The sequence below is a fragment of the Monodon monoceros genome, unplaced genomic scaffold (assembly GCF_005190385.1).
Source record: "Monodon monoceros isolate NGI ecotype Baffin Bay Population unplaced genomic scaffold, NGI_Narwhal_1 Super_Scaffold_12, whole genome shotgun sequence".
Taxonomy (NCBI): Eukaryota; Metazoa; Chordata; class Mammalia; order Artiodactyla; family Monodontidae; genus Monodon; species Monodon monoceros.
Window position 1 is genome coordinate 127818371 of NW_021703768.1, and position 12551 is coordinate 127830921.

General features: G+C 42.0%; 1 protein-coding gene across 3 annotated transcripts in view; it reads right to left on the reverse strand.

The window, feature by feature from the left end:
- Positions 1-12551, reverse strand: part of GLRA1 (glycine receptor alpha 1) — an 82371-nt gene that overhangs the window by 3309 nt on the left and 66511 nt on the right. For all 3 annotated transcript variants that reach the window (XM_029216223.1, XM_029216224.1, XM_029216222.1), the window contains 2 exons: positions 12085-12299; positions 3335-3481 (listed from right to left, as the gene is read on the reverse strand). In XM_029216223.1, the coding sequence (XP_029072056.1) occupies positions 3335-3481; positions 12085-12299 (362 nt within the window). The remainder of the gene's footprint in view (positions 1-3334; positions 3482-12084; positions 12300-12551) is intronic.

Below are 12551 nucleotides of genomic sequence, written 5' to 3' on the forward strand. Positions count from 1 at the left end.
AGTTGGTAGTGTGCCTGCCCAGTCAGGCTCACAGAGGTTTCCTAATAATCTGAGTAATGAGGCTGGCCAGGAAATTCGAGGACCAGATGCTTTCTGCCCAGCAAATGAGGTAACATGGGAAGATAGAGGGAGATGAGGAGCCTGGCCAAGATCACAGGCTCCGAGAAACTCGGGCATATAAGCGAGTTCCTCTTCACTCCCATCTGGGGCTTAAAACCCCCCTAGGGCTCTGCGGTCCCAGCTTGTACACTGCCAGTGTACAGGCCGCATCCAGAGGGCCTTACTCCAAGGAACCTCTTCTTTATGGTGAGCCCGATTCTGTGTCCTTGTAGTTTCTGACATTTGTGCCAAGTTGGGAGCCCATGGGCACAAGGAAGGTCACGCTAATTCAGATGCACACCAGGGGTCAGGCAGGAGGAGTGCGTGATGAAGTGAGCCTGGGGCTGTGGAATGCATTCCCTACCTACAGGCATTTGCAGTGCGCCTGTACCACGTGGGATGTGAATCCAGCGGGACCAGAGGCTGCAATGTTTTGAGTGAAACTAGAAGTGTGACTTTTGAATGCAGGCACTTTCTTCCAGATTTTTAAGACACTGCTTAAAAATGGAAAGATATTTGCGTGGCAAATTTGACCTTCTAGCTACTCGTTTTTGACCTCTGCCTTGGGATGAATCTTAGTTTCTATTTAAGGTCTAATAAATGCAGGACTATTTTTATCTGCTTCGGGATGGAAACACTGATGAACAGATAAGAAGCAGCTGGTGGTATATGGTCAGTGTTTTGAGAATAGCCATGGGTCTTGGAAGGCCGCCTTGCCTTTGCCATCAGTGGCTCCATGAGCCAGGTAACTTGCCCCTCCTCTTTGTTGTCACCTCACAGGAGGAGTGGACCAGATGCTCTCTTGAGAGCGCTTCCAGCACCAGCGTGCTGTGAGAGAATGAGGAAGGAACCGAGCAGAGGAATCTGATCAAATCTGCATAGTGGCCTTATGCACACTTTACCTGGCCAGAGGTAAAACAAAGCTTCTGTTTTCCTCTAGTGTATAAAACTGGTAGGCGTTTGGCAAGGGTGAAGGCAGCCTTTGGAAGTACTGTAGGCCCTGCATATTACATATCTGCAAGGAGCTTCATTCACATTTTCGTCTCTGTAAACGCTGCCCCCTGGAGTTGTGCAGGGCACAGTCTGGTGGACTGGTGCCAGTCAAATATTTTGGACATAGTTTTCCCAAATAACTGTCTCTGCAACACATTTTTGAACTTCTTTTAGCGGAGGGAAATGCAGAAAACGCTAGCCTATGGGGGAGAAAGGGAAAACAAAAAGTAAATCCCAGAGATAGTTGTGTTTGGTCAGTTCCTTGTTTAGACTATGTTAAGAGTCAGAGGCTAGGTATCTGGTGGACAGTAATGGAAGGACTAAAACTAGGGTCTTTCAAGAAGTCCTGTCTGGCTCGCTGCACCCAAGATGGTTTCCTCTTCCAGCGCAGGTTATATCCTAACTCCCACGGGCATCTTCTGTCTCGGAACGTCTGCCTGCCGCCTGCGGTTAACTGCTAGAAGTTAATTGAATCAGATTGCTGATGTTTAAGAAACATACTGAGGGAAATCTGTGCCTATGGAATCATTTTAATCCCTGGCACTTGTGTGGCAGGAACAAAACTTAAAGCTACTTTGGCATCTGATTTCATCTTCACCACAGTCCCCCATTATACCCACTTAGTCCATTTTACAGATGGAGAAGCTGGGCTCCAAAAGAGGCTAGCTGAAAATCACATACCAAAGAGGCAGAGTCCTTTGTCACAGCACCTTGTAACTCGGTAGACAGCTATTTTCTGTAGGTCAACCTAAAGCAGCTAGGCCTTGGTGTGTGGCAGGTATGTGGTGTGTGGCCTGTATGAGCCCAGAGTGTATGAGCCCCTGGTTGTCCTTATCCATTGCTGGAAACACTTCTAAGTAACCTCTCTGACTGGCAGGTCTCCTCTTTTTTCATTAGGTTTTTTTTATCCCTTTGTCCATTTGTTCAACAAATGCCTATTGCGTGTTCACTATCTATCAGGCCTTGTGTTACGCACCAGGGATGTAGCACTGAGCAAGAGGAGACAGGGTCTCTGCCCTGAGGGAGCTTATCATTCAGTGGACGATGCGCAGTAAACAATCACATGATTGAATGCATAATTATAACTCAAGATAAATGTTCGGAAGGAAAGAAACCGAGTTCAACTAGAGTATGGTTTTCGCTGGCATAAACAGTGTCTTTGTGCAAATTAGAAGAAAGGCATCCGCCTCTTGGGGTGTATGAATCGAGATCCCTTCCTCTGGCTGATAGAGTCCACGCCAGGGCAGGATTTAGAGAAGAGCACCTCCTTGGCTGGGGGCCCTTGTAGGATACAACCTGCATGACCATACTTAACAGGCTGGCATACGCACCTCGGTACAGGACCTAACCTTGACTTAGGATATCAAGGAAAGGTGCCTCAGCCGAGGACTGGAAAATGAGTGGGTTCATACCAGGCAAAGTGCACCGGAAGAGCAACCCAGGAGGAGAGAACCAGACGCCTAACGTCCTGTGCGTATGCTTGAGGAACTATGAAAAAAGCCAGTGTAGATGGTGCTCAGAGAGCAAAGGAGGAAGTGATGTGAAGATGAGGCTGGAGAGAAAAGCAGCTTCTCTGATCCGCAGGAGAAAGGTGTACTGGGGAAGTAGTTATGGACCAGGAAGGATGTGGAGCCAGTTTTCTCCCACAGGCTGTATGCTCTCCAATGGCGCTTGTTGGTTGGGACACACACAACCTCTGAATTAACAGAGGTTGGTGACTTTTCAGAGGTGGTGTGCCAAGTATTTCTTTATTCAATTCCTCATAAGGTGAGAGGATCCACTCTGAGGGAGAATCTTGCTGGATGCCCTTTTCTTAGAAGTAGGAAACAAAGGTCTGGAAACTGGACATTCTACTCTAAGATCTCACCTTTTGTGGTGCAAATCCCTTCTGGAATCAGGCCCATTGAAATAATTGAAATATTTTCCACCCTGTAGAAAACACCAACAGACACCCCCTCTGCCTGCCATGCTTTGGGTTTATAGCTAGTTTCTATCTTGACACCGTCAGTGTTTGCTCCCTCAGTTCTGTCTTCAGGTGTAACCTGATGGTTAGTGTTACTCTCTGCCTATAGACCCAATCAGGGCATTGTTTATGGGAGGGGAAGCTAGGACTTCCAGAACTTTGACCCCTATTTTGTGCGGGCTTTACCCACTGAGAAGGATGGTCCAGTGAAACAAGTATCACAAGACAGGGTTGCCTGGCACTCTTCCGTTTGCCGCCAGCAGCGAGCCAAAGGCCTACCTTGTGATGTCTTCGCTTCCTCCTGAATCGGAGCAGCTCTTTGTGCTGCCGAGACACAAAGTTGACAGCGGCGTACTCGAGCAGGGCTGAGAACACGAAGAGCAGGCACACGGCCATCCAAATGTCAATGGCTTTCACATAGGACACCTGGGGCGGAGGTGGGGGGAAGAGCACAGGGAAGTGAGGAGAGAGCAGAGTGAAGTCTTGAGTACCGAGAAATGTTTTCTGCTCATTAGGACCCCCTCCCTCGTCACTCACTCACTGCTGTCCTCTCTCAGCTGGGATGTTAGGGTGGAGGGTGCAGAGGGAAACAGAAGAGAAATGCATCAAGAAGACTGGACAGAATATTGGGGAAAAAAGAACATGGTGCCTAGAAGAGCACTAAAGAGAGGGGGACAGTGTGTCTAGCATTATTGTTCGGTGGAACAGAATGTGGTATTTAGACTAAAGCTCTAAATAGGAAGAGAATTTGTACCTAGGGTTAAAAGTAAGTGGAGGATGTCAGTGCAAATGGCAGAGTAAGATCTTCAAAAACTCTCTCTCCCCATAAAAGCAACTATCAAAAACGGTCAGAACCAACTTTTTTTAAGAACTCTGTTAATTAATCAAAGTCTAACAGCAATCCTGTAAGCATTTATTTAAGAAAATCAACTGGATCTCAGTAAGAACATCAAGCTTCATGGCATTAAAGAACCCCCAGCTTTATTGAGATATAATTCACATATCATACACATTTAAAGTGTACAATTCAAAGGTTTTATACATTCACAGATATGTGCAATCATCATCACAGTCAATTTTAGAACATCTTCATCACCTCAGAAAGAAACCTGCTATCTTTTAGCTGTCATTTCCTTATTCCCCCAGTTGTCTTCCTCCAGTCCTGGACATTTCATATTAATGGAATCATACAATTTGTGGCCTTTTATGACTGGGTTCTTTCACTTAGCATACTGTTTTCAAGATTCATTCATATGGTAGCATGTGTCAGTATTTTATTCTTTTTTTATGGCCAAATAATATTCCATTGTATGGATATAACACATATTGTTGATCCATTTATCAGTTGATGGACAGTTTGGGCTGTTTCTACCTTTTGGTGATTATGAGTAAAGCTGCTATGAACATTGGTGTGTAAGCTTTTGTGCGGACGTATGTTTTTATTTCCCTTGGGGCTTCGTGGTGTTTTAAGTTGCCCTATTCCCATCCTCTCATCCCCAGCTCTGTGCTAGCTTTGAAATCCAACAGCCTGCAAGCATGGTGAACACGAGTATCCTGACAGCCGCTGCATGGGGCAGAACAGAGTAGGAGCTTCTTTAAAGCTGCATTCTCAGGGAATTGTTATTTGACCAGTTTTGTGGTTCTCGGAGAGACCCCACTCACAAGGCTGTCTTTATTTGACCTGACTTGGAGCTGGTCCAGTGTGAACAGCCTTTTCCTTGAGGGCATTTGTTGAAAACAGTCATCGGCAAGTGTTGAACATTACATCAGCCCCAGGCAGTTGGTAACAGTTGAGGCAAACAATAGGTTGAGCAAAAAGTATAAAAGGAAAATCTGGGGAATGAGCTGTCCATAGAGGGCTTTAGGAAGCTATGATATATTCCTGGGAATCTATGCACATTCTTAGGCCTGTGTGTATGCTCAGGGAAGACCTGAGAAGGCTCTTAGCACTCAACTCTAAATAAACAGGAAGTAAAGGCTAAGGCAAAGTTGTAAACTGCTTGGCTGAGTGTTGAAAGTACACACAGAGCCCCTGGGCAAAGGCTGGGAGATGTATAGGGTTCAGGCATTTAAGGAAATCTCTTAAATTCTTAGCTAACCACTAAGCTAACTGTAGAGACTTCAGTGGCCCCACACAGCAAAGAATACAGACATTACAGAATTAGTTCTGTAAAGTTACTAAACAAACAAACAACGACAAATCCTGAGGAGGGAGGAGAATCTGATTTCCAGAGATGCCACATTGTATAATGTAAAATGTGTAATTTTCAACAACAAATCTAAGACATACAAAGAAACAAGAAAATATGGCGAATGCAATGGACTGAATATTTGTGTCCTCCCAAAATTCATATGTTGAAATCCGACTCCCAATGCAATGGTATTTGGCGATGAAGCCATTGGGAAGTAATTAGGTCATGAGAATGGAGCCCTCATGCATGGGATTAGTGCCTTTATAAAAAGAGTCCAGAGAGCTAGCATACTCTCTTTCTGCCATGTGAGGATACAACAGTAAGTCAGCAGTTTGCAACTGGAAGAGGATCCTCACCAGAACCAGACTATGTTTGACACTCTGATCTCAGACTTCAAGCCTCCAGAACTGTGAGAAATAAATTTATGTCATTTATGAGCCACCCAGTCTATGGTACTTTGTTATAGAAGCCTGGATTGACTAAGTCAGGCCCATACATAGGAAAAAAAGCAGTCAAAAGAAGCTGTGCCTGGGCTTCCCTGGTGGCACAGTGGTTGAGAATCTGCCTGCCGATATAGGGGACACGGGTTCGAGCCCCAGTCTGGGAGGATCCCACATGCCGTGGAGCGGCTGGGCCCGTGAGCCACACTACTGAGCCTGCACATCTGGAGCCTGTGCTCTGCAACAAGAGAGGCCGCGATAGCGAGAGGCCCGCGCACCATGATGAAGAGTGGCCCTCTCTTGCCGCAACTAGATAAAGCCCTTGGACAGAAACGAAGACCCAACACAGCCAAAAGTAAAAAAAAAAAAAAAAAATGTGCCTGAGGAAACCCAGATGTTGGACTTAACAGACAAAGACTTTAAATCAGTTACATTTTTACTATGTTCAAACAACTGAAAGAAACCTTGTCTACACAACTAAAGTATGAGAGGGAATTCCCTGGCCGTCCAATGGTTAAGACTCTGCGTTTCCACTGCAGGGGCCACGGGTTCAGTCCCTGGTCAGGGAACTAAGATCCCACAAGCTGGGCAGCCTGGCCAAAAAAAAAGTGTGATAACAAAGTGTCACCAAGTAGAGCATGAAATAGAAGTTACAAAAAAGAACCAAATAGAAATTCTGGAGTTAAAAAGTAAAATAACTGAACTGAAAATTTTACTAGAGAGGATAATAGCATATCTGAGTAGACAGAAGAAAGAATTAGTGAATCGGAAGAAGAATCAATGAACTTGAGGTTATCCTGTTTGAGGAACAGAATGAAGAAAAATTAACAGAGCCTCAGAGACATGCGGGGAACCATCAGGTGCACTAACGTATGTTTGATGGGTATTTCAGAAGAAGAGGAGAGAGAGAGGCAGAATATTTGAAGAAATAATGGCAAATATTTCCCCAAATTTGATGAAAAACACTAATGTACACATCTAAGAAACACAATATACTCCAAGCAAGATAAACTCAAAGAGATCCACACCTAGACATACCATAATCAAACTGTCAGAAGCCAAAGAAAAAGAATCTTGAAAGCAGAAAGAGAGAAGCAATGCATCATGTACAAGGTATCCTCAATAAGATTAACAGCTGATTTCTCTTTAGAAACCATGGGGTCTAGAAAGCAGTGGGATGAAATTAAAGATGACCTGAATAAATGGGAAGACATCCTGTGTTCATGGATTGAAAGACTTAATATTATTAAGATGGCAGTACTCCCCAAATTCCTATATAGACTCAATGCATTTTTAACTAAAATTCCTTTTTACTGTTGTTGCAGAAATTGACAAGCTGATCTTAAAATTTATATTCATGTTCATATGGAAATGCAGGTGACCCAGAATAGCCAAAACAATCTTTAAAAAGAACAAAGTTGAAGGACTCACACTCCCCAACTTCAAAACTCACTATAAAGCTATGGTAATCAAGAGAGTGATACTGACATAAAGATAAATATACTTACCAATGGAATAGAATTGAGAGTCCAGAAATAAATCCATACATCTATGGCCAATTGATTTTTGAGGAGAATATAAATTCAGTGGAGGGAAAGAATAGTCTTTTCAACAAATGGTGCTGGGATAACTGGATATCCACATGCAAAAGAATGATATCTCTCCATATACCATATACAAAAATAAACAAAAATGGATCGAAACCCTATATTTAGAGCTAAACTATAAAACTCTTAGAAAAAAATGTATGTGTAAATCTTCATGATCTTGGATTAGGTATTAGTTTCTTAAGTACGATACCAAAAGCACAAGCAACAACAGAAAGTATAAATTAGACTTCATCAAAATTATAAACTTTTGTGCATAAAGAACTATCAATTAAGTAAAAAGACAACCCATAGAATGGGAGAAAATATATGCAAATCACATATCTTATAAGGGTTTTAAATCCACAATACACAAAGAGCTTTTACAACACAACAATAAAAAGGGAAATACCCCAATTAAAAAGTGGGGCAAGAGATTTGAATAGGTTCTCCAAAGAAGATACAGAAATGGTCAATAAACACATGAAAAGATGCTCAACATTATTAGTCATTCAGAAAATGCAAATCAAAACTACAGTGAGATACCACTTCACTTCTATTAAGATATTGATAATCAAAGAGATAGAATAACAAGCGTTAACGAGAACATGGAGAAATTGGAACTTTGGCAGGATTATAAAATGGTGTAGCCACTCTGGAAAATAGTTTGGCAGTTCCTCAAAAAGTTTAGCATATAATTACATATGACCCAACAATTCCACTCTTAGGTAGTATATACTTATAAGGGTTGAAAACATATGTCCACACAAAAACTTGTACACAGATGTTCATAGCAGCATTATTTAAAATAGGCAAAAAGTGGCATAACCCAAATGTCCATCAACTGATGAATAAACAAAATGTGAAATATCCATACAATAGAATATTCATCCATAAAAAGAAATGAAGTAGTGATACATTCTACAACATAAATGAACCTTGAAAATATTATGCTAAATGAAAGAAGCCAGTCATAAAAGTACACATATTGTGTGATTCCCCTTAGCTGAAATGACTAGGATAGGCAAATTCATAGAGGTAGAAAGTGGATTAGTGGTTGCCAGGGGCTGGTGGGAGCGGAGAACAAGGAGTGACTGTTGATGAATATGGGGGTTTCTTTGTGGGGTGATGAAATGTTCTGGAATTAGACAGCGCTGAGGGTGTACAACTTTGTGAATATATTAAATGCCACTGAATTTTATGCTTTAAAAAAAGCGAAGGGGGAAGAATGTCAGGTTGAGTGTAATAGCAAACGAAGCCCAATATCAAGTCTAGTGTTAACAATGAGTGGAGTAGAATGTTGAGTCTAGTGAGGGGGAATGTGGCATCAACTATTAATAGAGAGTGGAGCAGCATGTTGAGCCTAACATAAGGAACAGGAAGCAGAATATTACTCCTGCTTTTGCAAATGAACAGAGCAGAAAGTGTTGTCACTTGGTGACAGTATACAGAATTTGGTTTCAATCTTTTACAGTAAATGTAGCAGAATGCAAAGTTTAGCGTTAATAGTGCAAAGGGCAGATTGTTGAGTTTTCTTGTGAGGACAAATAGAGGAGAGAGTGGTGTCTAGTGTAGATGGCAAGTGGAGTAGAATGTCATGTCTCACATTAAAAGTTAATGGTAGAGGGACTTTCCTGGTAGCACAGTGGTTAAGAATCCGCCTGCTAATGCAGGGGACACAGGCTCGAGCCCTGGTCCAGGAAGATCCCACATGCTGTGGGGCAACTAAACCCGTGCACCACAACTACTGAGCCTGTGCTCTAGAGCCCACGAGCCACAAGTACTGAGCCCATGTGCCACAACTACTGAAGCCCACACGCCTAGAACCCATGCTCCACAACAGAGAAGCCGCCACAATGAGAAGCCGGTGCACCGCGAGGAAGAGTAGACTCCGCTCACCGCAACTAGAGAAAGCCCATGCGCAGCAACAAAGACCCAATGCAGCCAAAACAAAAAAAAAAAGAAGAGTTAATGGAAGAGTCATGTCATGAAAAACAAAAAACAGTGAGGAGACTGTTCTAGATTAAAAGAGCAAGTGTATGCAGTATGAACGTTTATTGGATCCATGTCCATTGATGACAGTTTTTGGACAGTTGGGAAAATTTAAAGGTTCTATATTAGATGAAATTATGGAATTATTTCTAATTCATTAATACTTATTCAATTAATGTTAATTTTTTAGATGTGATAATATCATTGTGATCGTTATTCCTTATTTAGAGGTGAATTGTCATGTCTGTAACCTTCAAATAATGCAGCAAAAGTTGCATCTATCTATCTACTTACCTACCTACCTATAAATAGAGATAACGTAAATGTGGCAAAATGATAACAATTGGCATTGAGGTGAAGGCTTTTAGGGTGTTTGTTGTATATTCTGACAACTTTTTCTGTATCAAAACAATGTTAAGTGCAGTATTGCATTGGAAATGGTGCAGAATGTTGCACTTAACATGAAGCTGAAGGGAGCAGAGTATGGCATCTGGCATTAACAGTAGAGCAGAGTGTTGTGTCTAGTGATGAGTGAGTAATGGGGAATGTGGCTCCAGTGACTGTAGTGAATGTAGCACCTAGCACACAGCACCTAGCATTAAAAGAGAGTAAAGCAGAATGAGGCATCAAGAGTTCATATGACAGAAATCTCTTGAATTCCTATACACTAATGACGAAAAATCTGAAATAAAAATTAAGGAAACACTCGCATTTCCCATTGCAACAAGAAGAATAAAATACCTAGGAATAAACCCACCTAGGGAGACAAAAGACCTGTATGCAAAAAAATGTAAGACACTGATCAAAGAAATTAAAGATGATACAAACAAATGGAGAGATATACCATGTTCTTGGATTGGAAGAATCAACACTGTGAAAATGACTATACTACCCAAAGCAATCTACAGATTCAGTGCAATCCCTATCAAACTACCAATGGCATTTTTCACAGAAAACGAACAGCCAAAGCAATTTTGAGAAAGAAAAACGGAGCTGGAGGAATCAGGCTCCCGGACTTCAGACTATACTACAAAACTACAGTAATCAAGACAATATGGTACTGGTACAAAAACAGAAATATAGATCAGTGGAACAGAGTAGAAAGCCCAGAGATAAATCCACGCACATATGGTCACCTTATCTTTGATAAAGGAGGCAAGAATATACAGTGGAGAAAAGACAGCCTCTTCAATAAGTGGTGCTGGGAAAACTGGACAGCTACATGTAAAAGAATGAAATTAGAACACTCCCTAACATCATACACAAAAATAAACTCAAAATGGATTAAAGACCTAAATGTAAGGCCAGACACTATAAAACTCTTAGAGGAAAACATAGGCAGAACACTCCATGACATAAATCACAAGCAAGACCCTTTTTGACCCACCTCCTAGAGAAATGGAAATAAAAACAAAAATAAACAAATGGGACCGAATGAAACTTAAAAGCTTTTGCACAGCAAAGGAAACTATAAACAAGACGAAAAGATAACGCTCAGAATGGGAGAAGATATTTACAAACGAAGCAACTGACAAAGGATTAATCTCCAGAATATACAAGTAGCTCATGTAGCTCAATATGAAAACGCAAACAACCAAATCCAAAAATGGGCAGAAGACCTAAATAGACATTTCTCCAAAGAAGATATACAGATTGCCAACAAACACATGAAAGGATGCTCAACATCACTAATCATTAGAGAGATGCAAATCAAAACTACAATGAGGTATCACCTCACACCAGTCAGAATGGCCATCATCAAAAAATCTACAAACAATAAATGCTGGAGAGGGTGTGGAGAAAAGGGAACCCTCTTGCACTGTTGGTGGGAGTGTCAATTGATACAGCCACTGTGGAGAACAGTATGGAGGTTCCTCAAAAAACTAAAAATAGAACTACCCTACGACCCAGCAATCCCACTACTGGACATATACCCTTAGAAAACCATAATTCAAAGAGTCATGTACCACAATGTTCATTGCAGCTCTATTTACAATAGCCAGGACATGGACGCAACCTAAGTGTCCATCGACAGATGAATGGATAAAGAAGATGTGGCCCATATATACAATGGAATATTACTCAGCCATAAAAAGAAATGAAATTGAGTTATTTGTAGTCAGGTGGATGGACCTAGAGACTGTCATACAGAGTGAAGTAAGTCAGGAAGAGAAAAACAAATACCGTATGCTAACACATATATATGGAATCTAAAAAAAAAAAAAAAAAAGGTTCTGAACAACCTAGGGGCAGGACAGGAATAAAGACGCAGACATAGAGAATGGACTTGAGGACACAGGGAGGGGGAAGGGTAAACTGGGACGAAGTGAGAGAGTGGCATGGACATATATACACTACCAAATGTAAAATAGATAGCTAGTGGGAAGCAGCCACATAGCATAGGGAGATCAGCTCTGTGCTTTGTGTCCACCTAGAGGGGTGGGATAGGGAAGGTGGGAGGAAGATGCAAGATGGAGGGGATATGGGTATATCTGTATACATATAGCTGATTCACTTTGTTGTACAGCAGAAACTAGCACAACATTGTAAAGCAATTATACTCCAATAAAGATATTTTAAAATTTTTTGAAAAAAGGAGGAGATATGGGGATGTATGTATATGTGTAGCTGATTCACTTTGTTATAAAGCAGAAACTAACACACCATTGTAAAGCAATTATACTCCAATAAAGATGTTAAAAAAAAGAACACGAAATAGTGACTAATTCCTTGTGCTCGCCTGATCTCAGGCAGGGAAGGGAGATGTGTGTCCTCCTTATCTGTCCTGGTGTTCTGTGCTCTTGGGCAGTAGGACTTACCTTGGGCAGGGATGCTCGGGAGCCTGAGCTCTGGGTGGTCATGGTGAGCACGGTGGTGATGCCCAGGCCCACACGGGCTGGGGCAGCATCCATGTTGATCCAGAATGAAATCCACGAGAGGATGACAATGAGCAGGCTGGGAATGTACATCTGGATCAGGTAGTAGCCCATCTGTCGCTCCAGGTGGAACCGGGCCTCAATGCAGGTGAATTTGCCTGCAAGAATTTATAGTGGGAAGGCCAGGTAGCCTTGGACAGGAACAAGGCTTTGAGGTCAGAGCAACCTTGACTGGAGTCCTGGTTCAGCCTCACAATAGCTGTGTCCTTAGGTGAGTGTCTGAATCTTTCTGTGTCTCAGTTTCCTCATCTTTGGTAAATTGGGGATAATGATAATGATGATAATAGTAATAATAATATCAACCTCATATGGTTACTCATGGTTACTGTGATGGTAAAATGAGATGATGC